Below are 24,449 nucleotides of genomic sequence, written 5' to 3' on the forward strand. Positions count from 1 at the left end.
CGAGATAATTAAGCCAAAAATGAAGATCGACATCAATTTCATTGCAAATGTTTGTCGTCTTAGAGTTCAGGCGTGACCACTACCGTGTCAGGAGTCGTTACCCCCAACAAAATTGTCGCGCTTGTGGAGTAAAGTAGAATAGGGAAGATTTGTCCACCTCCACCTCGGCTAGGTGGAGGCGCCACAACCTTGACCTGTTACGTATTGACAAGTTAGTAGTGGCGCTTGATGTCAAACGTGATAGATTCAATTTGGGAGAGAGTAAAGGGGAGTCGCCACGATGGAAAATGTTGTCGACGGGTGTTAGCAATGACTCCTATTGTTAATAATTAGGCCTTCAAATACAATGCTGGTAACAAGTGGTAGTTTTTCCTTAAGTAGATGACCTTTTCACCTTTTTGGGTTATCTTTTTTGGGTGTGTCTAGGGCACATCTAGATGTGCTCTAGTTATTGCACATTTAAGTGAGTGAGTTAAGCATAGAGAGAAAGAGAAAAAAGAAAAAGAAAATATCTACACGAATCTCAACATAAGATTAATGACATAGGACTTAGATGTGCAATACTTATAGCACATCTAGATGTGCTTTAGCAAAACTGATCTTTTTCCTGTAAAACGAGTTGAATTTATAAGAAATTTTTACAGCTTTGCTAAAGCACATCTAGATGTGCCATAAGTATTGCACATCTAAGTCCTATATTATTGATCTTACGTCAAGATTCGTGTAGATAATTCCTTTTTTCTCCCTCTTTATGTTTAATTCACTCATTTAGATGTGCAATAAGGAGGGCACATCTAGATGTGCCCTTGACACATCCAAATTTTTACAATTCCGAGGACTGGTGGTAATTGAATCCAAATGAAGAATTCCTAAATTTCAACACGTGTCTGCCGAACGAGCCGTAAGGAGCACCGATGCTACCCGTAGCACAGATCGCAAAGCACAGGACGGCAGATATCTCGTAGACCGGGTTCACGAATATTCTCTCGCCCACCCTGCGCCCAATCTCGTCACCCCCAAACCCCATCCATCCCTTCTTCCTCCCGAGCAGCCTCCTCGCCGACGAAAGGGGCGGAGAACTTTCCAGAAGGTCAGGGGGAAGGATGGGCGAGTTCGACGATTACTGGGCGCGGGCGTACAGGGGCGACCCCGCGGTGCCGCACTCGGACCCGCAGCGGCTCATCTCCACCTGGACCGGCGCCTTCGCCCTCGGCGCCGCCGCCTGCGTCCACCACCACGTCTCCGGCCTCGCCTCCAACATCAAGTCCCTTCCCCACAGGCATGTCTTCCTACCCAGCACCTATCACCAACCGCCCTTCATGCTTAGGTTTATATGTTTTTTTGTCTTCTTGATTTAGATTAATTGGCATCCATCTATCTATATATCTAGAGCTGCAGTGAATTACCTACCCATGTAACCCATCTTACTGTATTTAGGAGTGCCAAGTCATGGGAATTCTGTTCCTATGATTGCTGTTTGAACGGTGTTAATGCTCGGTTGATGTAACGTATTGTGCATCCCAAATATCGGCCAGTTAATTGGCATCTCGGTCAGTTAATCGCTACTCAGTGGTTTATTGGCCGATTAACTGGAAAATTCGCCTATTTATCCCTATTCAGGACCCGACCGATATGGTACCAGTTACCGGTATCCTGAACACTGATTGTGCTGGTGGTTTCCAGATTAGATAAATGATATATATATATATATATATATATATATATATATATATATATATATATGTTCTTGAAGGCCGAACACTGATTGTGCAGTGAATTACCTACCCATCTTACTCGATTTAGGAGTACCAGGTTATGGGAATTCTGCTTTTAGGATCACTGCTTGAACGGTGTTAATGCTCGGTTGATGTATGTTACGTATTGTGCTGATGGTTTCCAGATTGGATGAATGATATATATTTTCTTGAAGGTACCTTTATGATCAATCAATATGTGTCTGGAAAGATTATCTGAATTGTGAAAGTAGTAGTCGACCTGGTCGTCAGCACTGCTCTATTTGCGGTCTTCCTGGTTGTATCAACAGATACGATATCTCCATTGGATGTGCTTTGCTTGGGACTAGGAGGTCTTTTCTTCTGTCAAATGTTTCTCCCTGCTTATAGTAAATTGAGACCCCCTTAGCCTTACCTTCTTTATGCTGAGCCTAGCCATGCCCCAAGTAGTTCTTGCTATCTTTATCTTCTACTCCCTCCGTTCCTAAATATAGGTCTTTCTAGAGATTTCAACAAGTGACTACATACGGAGCAAAATGAGTGAATCTACACTCTAAAATATGTCTATATACATCCGTATGTGGTAGTCCATTTGAAATATCTAAAAAGACTTATATTTAGGAACGGAGGGAGTATAAATAACTGCCCTTCTGGCAGTGTTTAGACTTGCATTACTTGGACACGGGTGTTATAATATGGCATGGACTGGAGTGTCTTATATGGTAAACAAATTGGACAACTAAAATGTTACTCCCTCCGTCCCATAATATAAGACGTTTTTGCAAGCTGACATAGCTTGCAAAAACGTCTTATATTATGGGACGGAGGGAGTACTCAACAAGAGTGTATGAATCCAACTCGGATTTTGGGTATATGCTTTGGCTGAAGAATTGGGTGTATGCTTCAGACCAGATTGTGTGCCTATGCAAAGGTCACATGTGGCATGCCACCATGATATGTTTTTTTCCTTAGCATTGCTTATAATTATGTTCTTGCTAGGTTGTCAACTATGTACTTCGCGCTGATAAAAAATAATCTCGGATTCGGCTTTGATTGTCCACATGCCTTCTCTCGCATTTTTTAGTGAAGTTTGATAGTTATTTTTATTGTCCACATGACTACCATACAACGTTTTGTGAAATTTATGTGTATGCATGCTAATAGTATCTGACTGGTTTAAACTGCAGATAGTATGGGACCTAATTTTGTACTAGTTTAAGTAATGGTACAAGAATTGACACAGAAAATTATTTTATGAATAATCTTGTCGTAGTTCCTTATGTCCATCCTTTTATGAGGTTAAGGGTGCATGGGGCTGTTGAACTTGATTTTTTTATGGATGGACTATACGGAGCGCCCTAGTTTCAGCGTGCGCTGAAATAAATTTATCCAGGAAAGGAAAACAGAAAAGTTGAAGTGGAGTGAGCAACATCGTGCTCATAAATATGTAAGATGTTGCCGAGAGCTATGATTTATAGGCTTCCAAGCCTTAATTACAGAATGTGTCTCGTTATCTGTACACTGGATAGAGAAATTAGGAAGCTCTGCTGCCAAATTTATTTATTAAGCTGCTATGAACTTTAATTCAGCAGCCGAGTTAAACAAAGCCATTATCAAATATCAAGTGATTTTATCCTTTCCATTTAATGTAAATATGGTGGTGTATCTAATGCACCTCTTTTCAAAACTTGTGTTATACTGTACTAAGAAACGTAAACAATATTAGCTCATCCTTATACTGGCTAGTGCATTTGTGTTTATAACAATGACAAAGGTGGTATTTACATACATGTACATGTAAAATACCACGCACTTCACCTTTGAAATGTGTAGATGTAGAAAATTAGTTTACCCTACAGAGAAGATGCTAGTTGTGATTATTAGTTAGTCTATATTGGTGATGTTCTAAAAGTCCATGGTTGTGGACAAGGTGTGCTTGGTATGGTATACCTATTCCTCTGGCTAGCCACCTGCCCATTGCATAGTGGCATGCACTATAGTTTGAGTCACCTCTTGTGTTCATGAAGCCTGCGTTCTCAAGGTGCATAATCTCCAGCTCCACTACCTGTGGTACTTCTTGGCAACCTCAATTATCGACCGCTATCGTGACCTTGTTCTATTGAGCTCAAGTGCACTGGGCACATAGTTCTTTAAGTTTTCCTCATCCACTTCCATTCCGTCTGGGAGAGCTGATCTACCTCCCCTACAGCTTGTTGCACTTCTGGATGAGCCCTCTGTGATGCTATTGAACTTGCTGAGGCTCAAGAACACCGCCTTGACCTTGCTTCCTATTGTGAGCTTGTCCATTGTTTCATTGAATAGGACTGGATGCTCCCTAATCCTATCGCAAGACTCCTTGTTCTACACCATGTGCCCATTCACTTGTCTTTGTCTTCAACACGGTCAAGCATCTCCAGCCCAGCAATCCACTTCTATTTTGTTGTTTTGATATCAACATTCTGTATAAACTATTTGCTGCTCTTGGTAAAAGGACTATTATGCAAAACTATTTCATTATGTTAAGTAGTAGTGAGGTTATTCTTGACTGGCGGGATTGAACAGATGAGTATTCAAAGTCTCAATCCACGAAAACACGAAGGATGGCACCCATTTGTGTTATTGACTAGCAAAAGCTTGTCTGCACCTGGAATTCTGGGATAGGCATGTGCGATTTGCACACTTGAGTTGTACATTCAAGTTGTCATTTATAGGGAAGGGTGGAAGGCCGAACTAAGATGGGGCATTTGTCAAATTTTCCACTATACATATCTGGTGTTTTGCTAGTTGAGCTACCAATTGATTGTCAAAATTGTCAAATAACCTTTTATTTCTAGACAAGTCACTATGCTTGTGAGATCTCCACTATATTTATGTGGCCTTCATAAAATCTGCCTTCTAAATTATTATGTCTTATAAAAAGGTTACCATAATGCACGTGCTGTCCATTCGATTGGGTATGCGGTTTGAATATTGATTTGGTTGGATTGGGAACAAAGCTAGTGGCATAAAGGGGATTTTCTGTTCTTTTTTTGTGTATATTCGTGGACTGACTATTCCCACATCTGTATTTTGGAAATTTGATGCCGGGAGAGTAACAGCATTTGTATTTCTGTAGTCGGTTTTTGTAGCCTCACCTTAACTCTATTCTCCTTCTTAATCAATGAATGAGGCAAGTCTTTTGCCCCTTTCAAAATAAATAAATAACTGTCTGTGTTTAATCATGCGATCTGCTCATCTCAGCTGGCAAGACATGACAATGATGCTCGATCAGAAGCGCTGGAAGAAAATTCTCGACAAGAAGCAGCAACAAGCTTAAGGTGAGCTTTCTTTCAAATCATCTTTAGTTTGCTGCAATTTTTTGAATTTTTTTTTCAATTAACTGTAAGTTAAACCTGATCCATTCTCGCTCCTGTCAATAACTCAATATAACTCGCCATCCATTCCATCGCTTGCAAGCTACTCCCTCTGTGAACTTACAGTTACAGAGGGAGTAGTAGTGATCTAAAACGTCTTGTTCAAGTTTATGCGTGGCTGGTTCGGCCAACGCTCAACCTATCTGAAGTTTTGCAGTCACTGACGTGTGGGCCTGTGTGCTTTTTTTATGGGGTGGGCCTGCGTGCTTAGCCGTGGATTTGTGGGGTCTTTTATTCGTTTACAGAGGGAGTACTTTGTTGATGATTAGCGATGCCTGTGTCGCCATGTCTTTACTTGTTTTGTGTTCTTGTTCATTGCAGTTTCATAACCTTCACCGCTTGGGCCACAGTTGGAAGAGCTCCTTTCTATCTGGCTGTTGGGCATGGCAGAGGAAGTTCTGCATCTGTTTGGTTTCGTGGATAGAGTTTTCTACCTATTGTTTCCTTCATAGTGTTGGAACCTCATTCTTGAAGTTGAACGTGTAACGGGTTGTATTCATCTGCTGCCACTGTGATCTATACGATTTTGCACGGTGCGTGTGATGCGTGACATGGCAGTCCCTGGAGTACACTGCAATTACATAATTACATTCTCCATCGTTGAACTGCGTCTTGTGTCACCGCTCCACGTGCCATACATAGTGCGCTAGACAACTCTGGTGTCCTTGTCCAGAACTAGCAGCTTCTCTCATGCGTGTCCCTTCATCCGCATTCTCGTGGCCGCTTCTCAACACGTAGGTGGACTGCCACGGACACGCGCCACCTCAAGGATCACACGTGTGCAACTGCATGAGCCTACCCACGCCTTAAAAACAGCCGAACCAGCCCGCACCGCTCCAGATTCGAGCGAACTCACCCGAGCCACCAGCCCACCAGTACCCCAACACACAAAACTTGCACAGGATCAAAGATGGCGGCGTCGTGCCACGACGTGGACGTGCCGGGGAAGCCGACGGAGACGGGCACGGCGCTGCTGGAGGCGGCGACGGGCGCCATCCAGGGGTTCGCCCCGATCAACCAGATCCACCAACACCTCTGCGCCTTCCACTTCTACGGGGACGACATGACGCGACAGGTGGAGGCGCACCACTTCTGCGCGCACCTCAACGAGGACGTGCGGCAGTGCCTCGTCTTTGACGGGCCCGACGCCGGCGCGCGCCTCATCGGCGTCGAGTACATCGTCACCGAGGAGCTGTTCCTCACGCTGCCCGACGAGGAGAAGCCGCTGTGGCACACTCACGAGTTCGAGGTCAAGGGCGGCGTGCTCTTTATGCCCGGCGTCCCCGGCGTCGTCGAGCGCCGCGACCTCGAGCAGGTGGCAAAGACGTACGGCAAGACCGTCCACTTCTGGCAGGTCGACCGCGGCGACGCCCTCCCGCTCGGCCTCCCGCAGATCATGATGGCGCTCACCCGCGAGGGCCAGCTCCGGCAGGACCTCGCCGACTGTAAGCGCGCCGCGCGTTCACCGTGATTTTCGTTCACCTAGTGTCAGTGTTGGCTTACTGATTAGTATTATGTGGGTGCAGGTGTGGAGAAGAAGTTCAGCGTGTCGTTCGAGAAGGAGAGGGAGAACAGGGCGTACATGAGCGGGCCGGCGCACGGCATCCACCCGCTGGCCAACGCTGCTGGGAAGGGCTTGAAGACGGAGATCCGCGAGGTCGATCTTCCGGCTGCCAATACTGGAGCCAGGATTTTCACCTGATCTGCCCTTGGCGTGTTCTCGTACGTGTCCGAGAGATGGGTGTGTGATAGCTGGAGATAGGGTAGTTAATAAAATGTCTCCCACCCCTTTGTTTTTCCTCTTGGAAATGGAGTGAGTGTTCGAAGAATGATGGACTTCCGAATAACAGTCATAGGCAGTGGCGGAGCGAGGAACCGAGGATGTAGAGTTAGAAGGGATCAAATGAATCAACAAACTCTTTATTAGAGGAGGCAAACCATAGTCTACTCTTGAGATTTTCTCTTCACTTCCAAAGATTGCTAAAAAGATTAGCAAGCACTCAGCGAAAACAACATTTGCTTTCATATTTCTAAGAAGCCGAAATTAATGTACAGGACCCCGGAAACAAATCCGAAAACATATACTTATGGAAACAACAAATACTGCTGTAAAGAATACATAAACCTTCTGCACAACAATACTACTGATAACAAATACAGAAACGTTTTGCACAAAGTGAAACGAATACAGAAACCCCCAAACCAATACAGAATTACTACCGGAGGAAAAACAAAGTTACAAATACTATGTGAAGAAAACAAAGCAAATACGACAAAAAAAAAAGAGGAAACCAATACAATATTCAACTTTGGAACGAAGGCATCGAACAACAGAAACAATGAACACAAAACCATGGCATAATAGTGTTAGTTTTTCTTTTTTTGAGAATCATAATAGTGTTAGCTCAAACCGTAAATACTGCTCAGGTGGCAATGGGCCAGCATGTAGTAGTTGGCTAACATATGGGCCAGAAGGAGTGCCACGTGTTAATGTGGGGGTGGAGGAGAGAGAAATCATAGTTATTTTTATCTAAGAGTTGATTTCTTAGCACAAATATGTCACGTCACAATTTAGGGATTGCTAGTTATTGAAAGAAATTGTTAGTTATCAAAGATATAGCTAACAAATTCCCGTTTTTAATGCAATCTTTAAATTCAAAAATAAGAAAAAAAGATAAAAAACTGACAAAGAAAAGAAAAGGAAAGCAAAGTATAACAAAGAAAAACAGAGAAAATAGAAGAAAACCGATGAAACAAAGAAAAAACAAAAGAAAATAACAAAGAAAAATCTGTAGAAAGCCGGAGCAGAACGAACCTACAACGACACGATCGACGAACGCTAATAGGTCGACCCAATAGTCACTCACCCATAGATGATTCCTAATAGGAATTGGTACAGGCGAGACATAGCTCTTGCGGTGTTGCCGCTGCGTTTACATGTTTTGTAATACATTTGTGTTAATCTACGGTGTTGCCGTTGCGTTTACATGTTTTGTAATACATTTGTGTTAATCTGTGGCTCAACTTATTATCCCCTATCAAATGGGCCCACCCAGTCTCGTACAACCCGGATTTACTAGAAGAGCTTCAATTCTTGGGATCTTAGTAACTTTACTAGAGGCTAATGCGCGCTTCACCGCACCATTCTTCATTTATGGAATTAACTCTTATTTCTCTAGCAGGTTATTGTGGTTGGGTTTTTATTTTGCTTTGTCTATATTGGCTTAGGTTTTAATTATGTTCGGATGTTGTATTCTTCATTCGTATATCTTGTTGTATCGCTGTTACAGACGCTATTTTTTTCAGAGAGGAAAGCGGAGTTGTTCGGTGCGTGGTGTTGTCCTTACACGCTTCGGTCTCGGTGTCAGTCGGTGGTGATTGTATGAGCCCCTTGGGAGCTCTTATTTCATGGTCAAATCGTGGAATTGTTAATATAACACTTACATGGCTGGCCCATGAAGCCCTCCCTCGCCCAATTTGGCTTTTTGAGGAGGGTGTTCAAGCTACTTACCGAGGAGGGCATTTAAAACCCTGCTACGCACGCAATAGGTATCCAAGCCAAAAAGCGGTGTCCCCAGGCATATTGAAAGCCTGGAGACCAGTATTTTTTGTCGTGCCCGACGATGACAAAGAAGTATCTTTTTCGCTTTGGACCTTTCGTGATAAACCACGACTCTAAGACACTATTGTGGGAGGATAAGTGGTCATGAAACACCACTCTCCAAAAATAGTATCCGTCCATGTACCATATTTTCCGTGATAAGAATAATACTGTTGCCCACGTGCTCAACTCCTCCCTGCCGAATGTATCATTTAGGCGGGATTTGGTTAGCCCCTATCTTGTGTCATGGCAACATGTGTTATCCTATTTGGAATAAGCTTACCTAACACAAGGATGGAATGTGTTTCTTGCAATCTCACTGCATCTGGATCATCCATAATTGATTACGTACCTTGCCTTCATGCACTCAGAGATTTCAGTGGGCAATAATAAACAAATATGGAAATCAAAGATACCATTAAAAGTTAAGATTTTCATGTGGCATCTTCGAAGGGGAGTTATGCTCATTAAAAACAACCTTGCTCATCACAACTGCAAGGAAACAAGAAGTGTAGCTTTTGTATCGAAAATCAAACACCTCTTCTTCCAATGCAAGTTTGTGTGTTCAACATGGTCAGTCATCCAAACAACGTTCAATTTGTAATCACCCATAAGTCTTGTAAATGTATATAGCCACTTGCTTCACGAAATATCTGATAGGTTTAACACACTAGCGATGGTGAGATCGTCTATCTTATTATGGTAGCTTTGGCTATGTAAAACTGATATTATTTTTAATGGCAAAAAATTCTCCTTTGCAAGTTACTTTATGTTGTACATATTGGCTTTGTACGTGATCTATGCTACTCCTAACGGAGTCCAAGTCGCTATTCAAGACGATGTGTATGTGGTTGAACCGGATGGCCAATTTTTTTTTACCAACATGGATGGCAGCATAATCTTCGGATCAGTCCACCTCCTCCTTCCACATAAGCATAGTGTTGGTCTCTATAACTTGATTGCTGCCATCATATATATCGTTTTATTTACTTTCTTGTGTACATCGTAGCTATGCAGAAGCTGGGTACATATCACTCGGTGTGCTATCCTCTTGATACTACATTTTGAGCTAATAAAAGCATCCTTTATCAAAAATAACTTAGCTCGTTTCTCCTTGCAATGGACACCATGTTTGTCAGTTAAACCCCCACGATGCTTTATATATGCCTATAAACATATCTAGTTAAATATAAGGCAGAAATTTCTCGAAAAAAGAGTGGATGGGACAAACTTGTGTTCATGATGGGGTGATGCCTTTTCTCAACTGGGAGATGATGAGGACGAGGTTCTCAGTGCCCTGTTTTCAGAGAAGGAAGTGCTCGAGGCTATTTCATAAATGAAAAATAACAAAGCACCTGGTCTGGATGGCTTCCCAGTAGAGTTTTATAAGAAATATTGAGATATTATTAAAGGCAACTTGATGCTTATATTCCATGATCTGTTTAATGGCCATTTAAAATTATTTAAATTGAACTTTGGAACAATCACCTTGTTACCAAAGAAGGAGGAAGCGATTCACATTGAGCAATTCAGATCGATTTGTTTGCTGAATGTGAGCTTCAAGATTTTTACTAAAGTGGGTACGAATTGCCTGACACAGATTGCGCATTCTGTTGTTCAGCCAACTCAGACTGCTTTCATGTCAGGATGCCACATTCACGAGGGAGTGGTCGTCCTAAATGAAACCTTGCACGAAATCCATTCGAATAAAGTCGATGAAATGGTCTTCAAAGTGGACTTTGAAAAGGCTTAAGATAAAGTGAAATGGCCATTCTTATAGTAGGCTTTGCGTATTAAAGGGTTTGTTCTGGCTTGGAGGAAGTTGGTCGAATCATTTGTACATGAAGGCAATGCTGGAATCAAGGTTAATGACGATATCGGTCATTTCTTCCAGACGCAAAAAGGTTGAGACAGGGAGATCCGATGTCTCCGATCTTATTTAATGTCGTCATTGATATGTTGGCCGTTCTAATGAACAGAGTGAGAGAGGACAGCCGTGTAGGTTGTTTCATCCCACATTTGGTGGATGGGGGTATCCATTCTACAATATGCAGGTGACACTATTATTTTCATGGAACATGATCAAGCTAAGGCAAGTAACATGAAACTAGCTCCATACCTTTTTGAACAACTGTCTGGGCTGAAGATCAACTTTAATAAGAGTGAGTTGTTCTATTTTGGACGCGCCAAAGAAGAACATGATCATTATAAACAGTTGTTTGGCTGTGAACTAGGTTATTTAGCTTTTACTTACTTGGGATCCCAATTCATCATCGCAAACTCACCAATAAAGAGTGGAAGTGTATCAAAGATCAATTTGAAAATAAATTGAGTTGTTGGAAGGGCAAACTCTTACCTTATGGAGGGAGACTGGTTCTGATAAACTCGGTGCTCATGAGTATGCCGATGTTCCTCCTTTCCTTCTTTGAAGTACCAGCAATAGTAAGGAAAATATTGGATCTTTATCGATCTTTCTTACTTTGGCAAATCGATGAAAACAAAACTAAATATAGGTTGGCCAAATGGGACATTACCTGTAGACCGAAGGACCAAGGTGGATTGAGTATTGAAAATCTAGAGGTGAAGAATAAGTGCTTACTTAGCAAATGGCTTTACTGGTTGACGGTAGAGAGGGACGGGGTTTGAATTCAGCTGCTGCATAATAAATATTTACATTCTAAAATGCTGGCTCAAGTGACGGCACAACCGCTTGACTCTCCTTTTTGGAAGGGGCTTATGAGGACAAAGGTTGCCTTCTTTAACATGAGCAAATTCATTGTAGGGAATGGACAGGGTACTAGGTTTTGGGAGCACACCTAGTTGGGTGAGATTCCATTAGCCTTGCAGTTCCCTTCCTATATAACATTATAGAACGAAAAGAGGTTTTTGTTGGTACAGTGTTGGGATCCGCTCCTCTGAACATTCAGTTCCGACGGTCTTTACTGGGTGATTGATTGGATAGATGACTACATCTCATGCATAGGTTAATGGAGGTTAACCTTTCTGATACAGCAGACTCCTTATATTGGAAGTTGTCCGCGTCAGGAGTATTCTCGGTTAAATCTATGTATATGAATTTGATTAACACCGGACTTGTTCCAAGGACAATACACATTTGGAAAGTTAAGCTGCCTTTGAAAATCAAGGTGTTTATGTGGTTTGTGCATAAGGGAGTAATTTTGACAAAAGTTAACTTGGGCACACGTAGTTGGGAAGGAAGCAAAAGATGCAACATTTGTGATTAGGATGAAACAATAAAATATCTTTTTCTCCAATGCCCACTTGCCAAGTTACCATGGAGAACTATTCACATTGCTTTTAACGTTGTTTCGCTAGTCTTGATCTCACATTTATTTGGAACCTGGTTAACTCGGATAGAGCCTAAGACCGCGACACATATTTGAGTTGGAGTATGTGCATTACTTTGGGCCATATGGAATTGTTGGAGTGATGTTGCCTTTAACAGACAAACCATCACTAATATTTTGCAGGTTATCTTCAGGGCGTCTACTTGGGTCTATATGTGGTCGTTACTCGGCCATGTGGACCACAGAGAGTATATGAATATTGGGTGCAACCGATGGGAGATGGTTGCACTGGATACTTACAACCGGTTTGGATGACGGTCCAATAATAGAATAGGTGTTTATTCATCCTTCCCTATTTTTCCCTGGTTGTGACAAATTTATTATTTAGAGTTGCCGTACTACTGTTTAAGGCTTTGTTTTGGACCTGATTTATTTAATAAGATGGCTGTGTGCATCAAGAGATGGATAGGCAGGGGGTACTCCTCCTTTTCAAAAATAAAAATAAAAAATGATGGCGTGATGCTTGAATATGCATTTTGAAAACCTACACACTTGGCTGTACTCCAGTTATCAATGCTATATGTTAGTCCTAGGATGCTTCATTAGTTTTTCTTCATGGATCACGATTCATGGAACAGATCATCAGTGACGCCATGTAACTATAAGATATCCCCTCTTTCCCAAAGGCAGCCGCATATGCAGCAGAGAAATTTGTGACATGCACACGCCATTCATGCATCTAGTGTTGAACTTGAAAGGAGCAGCGAAGGTAGACGCAAGTGTAATATAAAGTGGGACAGATGGGCGAATCCACTGTAAAGTGTAAACTGAAAGCAGACGAGAGTGGAGAACCTTGCAAAGAGGCTGAAAACTACGGCGCGATGCAAACCCGAGAAGGAACAAAGCAATCAACATCGTACTGTAACGTGAAAAACCCGGCGCATCAGTCAAGAACATACTACTACTAACCTAGCTATATCACCATTTTATGCCAGATTTTAGTGCATAATTTTGGCAAGTAGATCACAAGTCAAGATTTGAATTCGGGTTAGGTATGTAGCCCTTTCAGAACGATCCGAAGAATATGATTCGATAGAAAAGCAAATCCATTTCCTTGGCAGGACTTTTTATCCCCTTGTCTTGATTGAGTGCATGATTGGGGTGGTGTCACGCTCAGGGCACCTCGCGCGGGATGGAGCTGCGGGGGGCATGGCATGTCCCATCCTAGGAAAAGAAATGCTTTCTTGCCCAACACACTTTATTTAGTCCGAAATCTCTGAGGTTTAATCACTCTCGCCGTGTCTTGCACCAACCCTAACCATGCAGGATTAGGCACGCTGTCCTTGTCTCTCTTCTTTCTCCTGGGTATATATATGGCCCCTTCCATCGCCTAAGGTTCTGTACTTGGCCTTCGCAGTAGAGACAAGCGCAAGAACGGTTCATCAGTGGTTCTTGCTGGAAGCAAAAGTTGAGTTAGATCAGATCATGGGCGCCTTGGATCACCTGTCCCGTCTATGCAACTTGACACATACAAGGGAAGCCATCAGGATTAAGAAAAGGCGGCCACTGACGGTGAGGATTGTGGAATTCAAGCACGTTTGTGTTCTATTTTTTGGTGTAGGTTTGTTCATCGATCGGAAGCAGTTCCATCTTCCGAAGATGGCCTTCTGATCTTGTGAAGGGGTCAATATGTTTTTTTTAGTCATTTTGTTAATTGAGCTGCTAGAAACGTGTTTTTTTCGAAAAGGAGGTTATCCCCCAGCGTCTTCATCATCAAAACGATGCATGCTGCCAGAAACGTGTGATTAACTGGAGTTTTCTTCTATCTATCCATCTGCAGACGGTGAACATCAAGGTGAAGATGGACTGTGAGGGCTGCGAGAGGAGGGTCAAGAGCGCCGTCAAATCGATTCGGGGTACATATACACATAGTGACCTATATCGATCTCAAACGTCAAACCAAGCGATCTAACTCTTTTCTTTTGAAGATATATTTTTTATTTTGAGGATAGAAAATATAACATTTAGTTCATATATTCATTTGGTGAACGTTCATATGCATATGCCAAAGGTGTGACGGCAGTGGTGGTGAATCGCAAGATCAGCAAGGTGACTGTGACGGGGTACGTGGAGCCTCGCAAGGTGCTGGCGAGGGTGAAGAGGACTGGGAAGACGACGGCGGATATGTGGCCGTACGTGCCCTACACGGTGGCCACCTACCCCTATGTCGGCGGCTCCTACGACAAGAAGGCGCCGGCGGGCCTGGTCCGCAACGTGCCGCAGGCCATGGCCGACCCGGCCGCGCCGGAGGTCAAGTACATGAACATGTTCAACGACGAGGACGTTACCGCTTGCACCGTCATGTGATTCCATCATCTCATATTAGCATCTGCACTCCAGCCACGACATGATGCCTAGATTACTAGATATATCGGTCTTCTCACAGTGCTGGGGAAAAATGATACCAAGAAGGTGAACTTGTGCATGTACGGTACTGATGGATGATATTCATATATACTGTGCAAATTATCGTTCACGTCCAAGGCGTAGATAAGCCCGAGTTACAACTTTATGCTGCCGCTTTATGATCTTCGATATATACATCCCTGTCAGTCTCGAGCCTTCTCTTCTGTCCTACCTGATCATCGTTATCTTTTTTTTTCTTTCCTTTTTGCAACTGGGGAAAGCATGCAAAATTGAATTTTCCAACTCTTGATTGTCAAAAAAGATTGTTCCAATTCACTGTCAGCCTACAGTTCTGACCATGCACCCAAATGAACACGCAAAACATATGCCTTCCCAGCAAAGGGTGAATCTAAGCTTATAAAGTGGAATAAATTTATTTCCTGATGGAATGTTCTAGGTAGTAATCGATCTTTTCCCAAAAGGAGGGAGAACACCGCTTCATTAATCTACACACCATAGCATACCTGTTCTACTCTGAACTTAGTAAATATGGCTATCGTCTGATGCAAAGGCCAGGGATAAACCCTTCTTTCTTTCCAAAAATTACCTATTCTGAATTTAATAAATATGGCTCTGTGTATCCTAAAAAAAAGCCATGTGTGTTGCCTGATGCAAAGGTTGGGGTAAACCCAGAAATTGACTTTGGCACATGGGATCATACGCTCCCGACATCGGAAAATAACACTTCAAAATGTCAAAAGATTTTGAACAAAAAATTGATGCATACATCCTCATATTCTATACGTCACGGAAAACAATTTTTTTTGGCTTGTATAAAAATGACAAAAGATGTCTCATGAAAAGCCCTTTTTAACATTGAATTTTGTTTTCTTCTCACCGCTACACAAAAGTTGTCGTTTATTTTTTCGTGAAATGACTTTGTGAGCACGTAGAATGTCGAGATGTACGTTGCATACCACGCATTTGGCACCCTTGGGAAAGCGCCCCTTTCTGAAGATCAAGATCTTCGTGTGGGAGCTTCTACGTGATCACCTCTCATCGGAGACGGACGGAGATGCTCTAGCGGAACAGGAATGACGATGGGACTATTTCTTGTTTGTGGTCCCGGAGAATGGGACCCACATCATCTTCGCCTGCATAGTTGCTCGGTTGCTTTGGTGTTTTGTCAGTTGGGCTTTGGGACCTGACTAGGAGGCCCTGGACCCGGTAGGGTTTCTTAAAACTCGAGCCAACAAGTCCAGGAGAAGGAGACACCTCTTTTGGTTAGTGTTCGCAGTGTTGACTTGGATTCTCTGGACGACTCGTAACAAGATGATGATTGAGCTGGTCTTCCTACACAGAGCCGCTGACTCTATATTTAAATTTGTCGCCTTTTTGCAGCACTGGGACCCGCTCTCTAGGCAACAGGATTGGGACCGACTTGGCAACCTGATGGATGCGATGACTTTGGTAGCTCGCCGCCTTACTACGCTTCATAGCCGCTGAGCTACTGGCCACCTGGTGGCCTTTTCTCCTCATTTTAGTAGGGCATGTTTGTGTTGTTGGTCCAATAGACTTTTTAATTTTCTCACACTTGAACTTGTTGTATGGATTTGGTGATTGCTTTATCTATAAAGAGAGGCAAAAGCCAATTTCAAGGAACATGCACGTGGCATACAGCTTATGACTTTGTTTGGATAAATGTTGTCCTAGAGTCTATCCTTGCCGCCTCCACATCACCCCCATCCACCGCTGACAATGAAGGTCTTGTCTATTTACTCCCTGTCGCTGCTTACTATCTGAGCATGATAATAATGACGAACACTCAGACCTGTCTGCCCACGGCCCAGCGCGTGGCTCCATCGACGGCCCGGCGCGGCCCAACTCCAGGACTTCACGAGCAAGACCCTCGCGAGGGCCCCCGCCTTGCGAGGCGAACGAGGACGAGCCCTCCCGAGGGGCGGCCTCCCGAGTATGCATCCCGAGGAGCGGATATCTCTAGGCTTGCACCCACCTCGCCAGGCGCGCGGTGACATGAGGCATGACGACCAAGGCCAGGAGGGCGCCAGCGGGCGCATGAGAGGACAGTTTCCTTTTTGGTGCTAAGGAATCCCTCAAATGTTTCCATTCCGGTGCAACAAGACTAGGACCGCTGGCTCGGCAGGACGGAGGTCATCGCCGAGCCCACCACTGCGTGATGACCAGAAGCTTTGCATGCGAAGACCACCAGAATAGGGTGTACTCCTGTTCCCCTTCAAAATTGCCCACTGTGGTATCCCTTCCCGCCGAAACCATGAGGGAAGAGGGCCAAGGCTACTATAAATATAGGCTAGTCTCCATCGTAGAGATGGGATCCGATCCATTCACCCCCCTGAGCCCTTGCGAGGCGGCTCATCCCTTGTACCAGTTCATACTCATCCTCCTCGCGAGGCAATCCACCACAAAGCAGGAGTAGGGTTTTACACCGCAAGGTGGCCCGAACCTGGGTAAAGCACCGTGTCCGATTCTCTCCCTTCTCGCACGAGCTCGACGAAGCATCGCTGTGAGATTGTGAGCGGAAAACAGAGGCTTGGTGAGGTTCTTCTTGCGCACCCCAGTATTCGAACCTTTCTTTGGGTCCGCGGAACCCCGATTCCGACGGTGGCCTAACCCCATTGTAGAAAAATATGCACAATAAAACCCTACACATGCTTTAGAGTAGTAATAATACAAAACTTGACAACAATATACAAACAATATCATTATACGACTTGAAGGAGAAAATACAGTTTTCTCGTTCAAATAAAGATGTTTCTCATACACATGTACCTATGTTCTTTTTTTTGCGGGGACATGTACCTATGTTCCATGTAGAAAAAGAACAGTTCATAAAAAAAAAGGAATGGTCCAAAGACAAGCCACATCGATCATCAGTGACGGATTAACATTTTGTTCCACTATGCTATGGGGTATTTTAGATGCAAAATTAATTTTTCTTACATACCGCTCACCACCAAACATGGTGGAGAATCCAGTAGATCATTAGATGCATACAACAAAGTAACCTAAAATTGCAAGATTATTGCGCCTCCATCAACTATTCTGATAGCCAAAGCCCAAATGAAAAATAAAATTAGGAGAAAAAGATCCAGAACAGAACCATGGGGGTTAAGATCGTTATTCTTCTCGATAGCCTACTAAACTTTCCTCGTTTGAGCCACTATCTTCACCTCCATCCGGTTGGTGATGGTCAGTAGGTCAATGTCTACTGTGAACAGAACATCAGTTAGAGCCCAATGTCCGCTTCAGAGAACGAAGGAGTAATAGGGGATCCATTTAAGCACGTGGGCATAGAATATGTTGGGTATCAGGACTCAACACAGAACCTGTTGGAGGCATCGAGGAAAGCGAATGTGACGAGGAAATTCATGTCCTCCTTGCGGACCTCGACACCGCGTAGTTTCCGCTCCCATTCCTCGCGCGTCACCACCTTATTCCAAGACATAATGGAGGTTGGGGGAGGATTTTACTGCACTGTGATGAGGGAGAATGGGTGCATCAGAGAAAACTAGGGACAACACGACCAGGGGCCTAGCAGCTACCATGGGACACACAATGAAGAAGAAACACAAAGATTACATGCACATTAGGTTTCAAGTATGGTGTTGGAAGATATGTGAGCGACAACGCAAGACCAAAGATGGTGAACGTGATCGTGATGGTAAGGCCGTGCGATGCTGGGCAATGACTTTGTGACTTTGTTTCATGGCTTGGTTGATCAGGATACACCCAACATATCTCCCGAGCACTTGCTTGTGAGGAGGCTGGAGGACGAGCAACAACATAGGAACGACATACCAAGGTGCACCATTATGACCACATACTCTTCTTTAATAGTAAAGATTCTTTTTTAGTCATGTAAGAATTATGCTCCACTTTCATTGATGAAACTGGGACACCTGTCCCTTCTCCCTCCTCCCCCAAAACTGACATGGTATTGGCTTATTGAGCGAGGTAATAACAACAAAAAGGCAGGAAAGATTCCAAAAAAGAAAAAAAATGATTTCCTCTTATATCCGAAAACGTGCAAATTTCTTGAAATGGTAAGATTCTAAATTTCAAGAAAAATCTAGAAACATATTAAAAATCTCCCCAAAAATTATAAATTTATAAATAATAATTCAAACCTATAAAGAAGAATGTTTTTGAACAGTCACTGGGGTGGGGTGGGGGGAGCTTTACCACATGAATATATTACCACTCAAGCAATAATGGTATCCATTACATGAGAGCATCAAGGGGTGGGGGTGGGGGGTGGGGGGGTGGGGGAGGATAAGAATAACAACCAAGACTTGGCAACATACTTTTTGCTGAGTTTTAAAACCGACCAATCCCAAGGGAGAATGTGAAGACAAGATCAATTTTATACAAAAAATCTAACCCCTTGCGAACATTTTCTTAAAAAAATCCAAAATTTAGAAAAAAAACAGTTATTTTCTCTTTACAATGCCCATAACTTGGTGGGAAATTCTTAAGAAATTTAAGGGGCACCCAAGCTCCATTTTCCCTAAGGCTTGGATGTGAACACGAAGCCCTAGCTAGTGGCTTCATGATGGGAAACCAATTATGTTGATCTCGAGGTTTGGTTAGTTTGGATCACACTCAACCATCTCTGGGAGGTGCCATGCCGGTCTGGTCGGGCCCTAATGTCTAACATATAGTTTATACTATATAAATGTTGGGAAACATGACAACCCTTGTGATTGTCATTTTGTTAATGTACATGATGAGTACCTCGCATTGACATGTGCCCATGTGAGGACACACACACCCCACGTGACACAACAAAGGTAACCCTGAGTAGTGATGCGTGCATTTAGCATAGTGTTACATCATCTTGTTTATGCGTCAACCATGATAATCGTGATCCATCTTCCTATCGGGCTGGTTTCATGGTACGATCATGCAATTCATATACTCCTTGGCATGAGTGGTTACCCTAACGTATGGAATATGGTGACCTTGGTGGTGGCTAGTGCATCGGTGAGCATCATTGTCCTATGTGACTGCAAAAAGGGGATGACAATCTTCTAATATGTCTCGATGGAGTTGCCACAACTAGTTCTGGCTATGGCCGGGCATAGGTGTGTTGTTGTGCCCATGTGGTCCATAAATAGATCGTGTGATTTGGTGTGCAAGCATCTTGGATCCATTGGCTAGATCAATGGCGTCATTGGCTATATGTGTCGGCTCAACGTCCTTGGATTGCACAGTTAGAAGCAAAGGATCCCATGCCATCACATCTTGGTAACATGTGCTTGGCTAGTGATCCCTTAAAGTTTCTCTCGATGTTACGATTGACAAGGGATGAGTATTGTGGTTGTGCAGGTTCAAGGAGCGAGTGGAGCTTACTAGCTATGGTGGCTTTGCACCATTGATGAGATGTCTTATGTACCTTTTCAGGTCTGCTGAGGGTATCCTCTCCCCTACTTATTTGAGTTATCGGGGAAATAATCAACGGTAGACATAATTTATGTTTATCTTTATTTAAATCTTGTAATAAATTCGTTCAAAAGAAATCCATGTCCACTAGGACAACCATTCTCAACAGTAAATAACTGGATACAAGTATATTAACTAAACCACACATTAAGCAAACAAATGTTCCAAGAGATTGAAAAACTGTGGCAACTCCATCCACATTGTAGGCAGCACTTGTCATGAAGCTTGGCCTCTCACGGATGGAGATTTATGGGCACCATGAATCACTGCTGTTCTACGTAAGGTGGGAGCACCCCTTGCAGGAAGGAGCTCAACATCACCAATGCCCTCTCAGGCTGGAAGGATGGAACCATATGGCCAGCTCCCCTGACAGATAGGAATGTGAATCCCCCGGCGTACTGCTGAACATATCCTCCCACCTGAAAGTGCAACCATCCGTGTCAGAAACCACCAGTTTCAAGGTGATCTAAGATGAATGCTAGTTTCCACAACAGGGTTTACCTCCTCCTTCGCTGTCCATGGGCGCCATGGAGTGGTCACAGAGAGGGCCATGTCTTGGATTGAATACCTCGTCGCCGGCAGCGGGCACACAGAATCGAAATCACCACTGAAACATGCAGGCTGTTTTGTTACTACACTAGACTACTTTTGAAGTTGCTGAGAATATTTGATTGTACAAATTTGTAATTTGTTACCTGAATATCCAAATCGGAAGCTTGCTTTCGATCAGCCATGTCATGGTTGGCAGCATGGACATTGGCGCATCTGTCCAGTTCAAGTTTCTGCATGCATGTAGAAATCACATGAGTTACATATGTGTGGGTGAAATTGATAACCGATTAATTGGTGTATATACATCAGCTCTAGTTTGAGGATCTTACGCGCAGCCTGTCCACGTTGTCGGTCTAGCGTGGAAAGCCATCTGCACCGCTGGATCATTGAGGTAGGCATACGTAGGATAATAACTGCACGGATCATACCCAGGTAACTGGAATTTGAAGAGGAAAAAACAATGGTTAGCTGTTTGAACTAGTTCTTAACTTTTTATTTTATTTTTGAAACGTATATAAGAATGTTGTCCATTTTTTCTCCCGTTTTGATAAGAAATGTAACAAGAAATGTTGACTTACGTAGCCACTGGGGTACCGGGTTCCATTTGGTGCGTCAATGCAGACCGGAGCGTATATGTTGTAGACATCAATGTAGCCAGGGTCGAACGCCACAGCAGCTCCGCTGCACACAGAATCTGTAAATGTACCATTCAAGTTATCGAAGTCACAGTTCTTGGTGATATTGGCGTAGACCTCGTCGGACATCACCACGTGGGTCCAGAAGTAGTCAACCACCCCCTTAATATTCCTGTTCGCGTCAAGGTACGGATTTCCCACCTTCAATATATAGAAGACAGGATCCAAGTTAGAAAACGAAAAATTGTACAATGTTTCATCGAAGTAGATCTAGTTAGTTTAACGTACCAAGATGCCCTGAAGGTTTATGACGGTTCTGTTATTGTATGTGTTGTGGAGCAGGATGGTGGCGGCGAGCTCCGGCACGTAGTGTCCGGCATAGCTCTCCCCGGAGATGTAGAAGGCCCGGTCCTTGTACTCCGGGAACCTCTCCAGCCATTTCACGAGAAACACGTAGGCGTCATCGGCGGTTCTCTCGTCTCCGCTGAGATCGTAGTCGGAAGACGTGTTCGAGTAGGAATATCCCACTCCAGCGGGCGACTCAAGGAAGATCACGTTAGCCACTTCCATGTTCACAAGCAAACTATTAGTTTTAATTTGATTTATTTGTCCATCTTCCAGTGATACAAGGCAGGACAAATTCAAAAATTAAGGATGATGATCTTTTTACATGGCATTTGCGAACGCGTGGCATTTGCGAACGTTCCCGCCACACATGGCATTTGCGAACGCGTGGGATGGCATGTTTAGTGTTAGGGATGGTTGCACTTTTTCAGAAAAGCATGACAATTCTTTATTTTTAGTTCAATTGTATCGTGTTGCTCTGGGGGCTTTCACTGGGATCTCACCCCCAGCAAACGTCAGCCATTTAACATTACCGAAGATTGACGAGTACAGGAAGCCATGGGTTACTGACTTACCGTTGTTCCAGGCGTTCGCGTTTCTGCTGAGAGTTTTGTTGTCCTCGGTTACACGGAACGGGCCGAGCTCTTGCATTGCGCCGAATCCGAGCGACGAGCATCCCGGTCCTGTATATGCAAGTGTGAGTACTGTCCTAGAGAAATTTCTACTAGACATGTTCAGTTATCAACACATGGATCATTTTGACCTCCGTTGAGCCACAGGACCAGTGGCTTGTCCGAGGCACCGGAAGGCGATTCGACGAGGTAGTAGAAGAGCGCGCGGCCGTTCTCCGCATCGACGTTCACGTACCCGCCATACTGGTCGAAGTCGACGCCCTCCGGCTGCCCGGGCAACGCCGTGATCTTGTCGGCGGCCTTCATGGAGCTCTGGTCAGAGACAGTGCTCTCCGTACTCAGGCTGCTGGCAACCCTGTCAGCTATGTTACGCACTCGGAACGTGTCAGTGCTGCTGGCGCTGTTCTTCCTAGACGAGATGAACCTTTTGAGCTGAGCCTCCTGGGACTGGGAGTGGGAGGCATTGGCGTGCAGCTGCAGTGCAGCCAGGCAGAGGACAAACAGGGAGAATGAAGAGATGGTCTTCATCTTTGGTGAGTCTGAGATGTGAGATATCAGTTGCATGCATGGTTTATATAGGCGCAGGAAGAAGGGAAGAGAACACTCTGAACCAAGGAGCATTGGATTCTTCGCTGTATAAATTTCGGGTGCAAACAGCGTTGCAGGCTTGCAGCTGTGCCTGTGCGCTTGTATGTGTATGTTCTTTTTTCCTCTATCTAAAACGTTGAGGCCTCCTTTGGTTTGGAGGAATTTCATAGGAATTTTAGAGGATAGGATTCTTATAAGATTTTTTCCTTTAGAGCCCTTTGGTTCATAGGAATAGATTCCTATTCGTACATAGCATTGGTTCCTATCCTCCACATTTCATAGGAAAATAAAAATGAGCCTAGACTCAATGGAAAAATTCCTTTGGTGTCAACTAAATGACATCTCGTTTCTTATTCCTATTCATATGATTTGAGATACATGCCATCTCATTTCCTACAAAATTCCTATTCTTATGATAATCATATTCTATGAACCAAAAGAGGCCTGAGAGGATCACAGCTTCTTTGCTCCATGGAAACGGTCATATGATTAGTAGAATTGACGATCGGCCGGGCATTGAGAGCGAAGGGTGGTGATTAGGACGTTTTTTTCCCGTGCAGTGTAGGATTTTAGACGGTTTTTATCTTCACACCTCTTGTTTGGAGCAACGATTTGGACGGTAACCAATAGCGTTTCGTGTATGTACTGTGTGCTCCCGGCACGGGTATATGCTTTGGTGAGATGTACGACATGAAGGAGATTTCCCTTCAGTGTATGGGAGTGCCAAATGGAAGTCTAGGGTTCATTTCTTTTGTTTTTCATTTGTGGCCAAAGTCTAAGGCTATTTTCAATGCGACACTAAGCTTCACAACCTCTGATACCCCAGCGGTTTTCGCTCCCCTTTCTCTTCTCCACCCAATGGCGAAATTTACATGCTTTTCTCATTTCATTCACAAGGAGCTGGATGACAAGAAACTTTCATGTCCAGTTTTGCAGGAGAGGTGGAAACTAAGGAAGAACCATAGACAATAAACCCGAAAGAACCAGATTTCGCAAACAACATAGATGAAGAATGAAAGAAATGCACCGGCGCGGCCTTCGGCAAGGCGACCCCCTGTCGCCGCTTCTCTTCATCCTTGCGATTGATCCCATCCATCACCTGCTCAAAGCGGCTGAAGAAGATCTCGTCATTACGCCGGTGCTAGGCAGGGAGATCAAATTTAGGGTTAGCTTACACGCGGACGACGCCATCATTTTTGCAAACTCCATCAAGGAGGAGATCGACTATCTAATGGACATGCTAGAGAGCTTCGGCGACGCCACGGGCCTGAAGATAAACAATGCCAAATTCATGGCGACTCTGATTTGCTGCAACGCCATCGACCTCAACACGGTGCTGCAGTCTTTTGGGGGCCCGACCATGCAATTCCCAATCAGATACTTAGGGCTCCCCCTCACGATTGGCCGGCCTCGACTAGTTCATCTTCAGTTCATCCTAGATCGAATTAGGGCTAGGCTAGCTAGTTGGAAAGGAAAAATGCTCTCCATCGCCGGGCGCAGGGTACTCGGCAGATGCGTCCTCACCGCCATGCCAACGTTCGCGCTTACGGCGCTTCAAGTCCCCGCGAAACTACTGAAAGAAATCGACAAGTGTAGACGTCGCTTCCTCTGGGGTCACGATCAGGAACTCTCTGGTGGCAGTTGCAAAGTAAATTGGGACGGGTCTGCTCCCCGATCGAGCACGGAGGGCTTGGCATCCTAGATCTGACAAAGTTCAGCCGTGCCCTTAGCCTTCGCTGGCTTTGGCACGCCTGG

General features: G+C 44.1%; 4 protein-coding genes across 4 annotated transcripts; 3 read left to right on the forward strand and 1 right to left on the reverse strand.

The window, feature by feature from the left end:
* Positions 1-976: 976 nt before the first annotated feature.
* LOC125509593 lies at positions 977-5,754 on the forward strand. Its single transcript, XM_048674592.1, has 3 exons — positions 977-1,279; positions 4,974-5,050; positions 5,468-5,754. The coding sequence occupies exons 1-2, from the start codon at positions 1,104-1,106 to the stop codon at positions 5,047-5,049; spliced, it is 252 nt and encodes an 83-aa protein (XP_048530549.1). The 5' UTR covers positions 977-1,103; the 3' UTR covers position 5,050; positions 5,468-5,754.
* A 211-nt stretch (positions 5,755-5,965) lies between these two features.
* LOC125509592 (oil body-associated protein 1A) lies at positions 5,966-7,083 on the forward strand. Its single transcript, XM_048674591.1, has 2 exons — positions 5,966-6,591; positions 6,673-7,083. The coding sequence occupies exons 1-2, from the start codon at positions 6,057-6,059 to the stop codon at positions 6,846-6,848; spliced, it is 711 nt and encodes a 236-aa protein (XP_048530548.1). The 5' UTR covers positions 5,966-6,056; the 3' UTR covers positions 6,849-7,083.
* Positions 7,084-13,445: 6,362 nt separating this feature from the next.
* On the forward strand, positions 13,446-14,680 carry LOC125509594 (heavy metal-associated isoprenylated plant protein 20-like). Its single transcript, XM_048674593.1, has 3 exons — positions 13,446-13,627; positions 13,896-13,971; positions 14,127-14,680. Exons 1-3 carry the CDS (start codon positions 13,541-13,543, stop codon positions 14,420-14,422), a joined length of 459 nt encoding a protein of 152 aa, XP_048530550.1. The 5' UTR covers positions 13,446-13,540; the 3' UTR covers positions 14,423-14,680.
* Positions 14,681-20,205: 5,525 nt separating this feature from the next.
* LOC125556174 (serine carboxypeptidase 1-like) lies at positions 20,206-22,634 on the reverse strand. The gene is made up of 8 exons (XM_048718956.1): positions 22,238-22,634; positions 22,050-22,157; positions 21,418-21,692; positions 21,073-21,330; positions 20,824-20,930; positions 20,638-20,724; positions 20,444-20,549; positions 20,206-20,361 (listed from the first exon to the last, which is right to left on the reverse strand). The coding sequence occupies exons 1-8, from the start codon at positions 22,632-22,634 to the stop codon at positions 20,206-20,208; spliced, it is 1,494 nt and encodes a 497-aa protein (XP_048574913.1).
* Positions 22,635-24,449: the final 1,815 nt, after the last annotated feature.

The sequence above is a fragment of the Triticum urartu genome, chromosome 5, assembly GCF_003073215.2.
Source record: "Triticum urartu cultivar G1812 chromosome 5, Tu2.1, whole genome shotgun sequence".
NCBI lineage: Eukaryota > Viridiplantae > Streptophyta > Magnoliopsida > Poales > Poaceae > Triticum > Triticum urartu.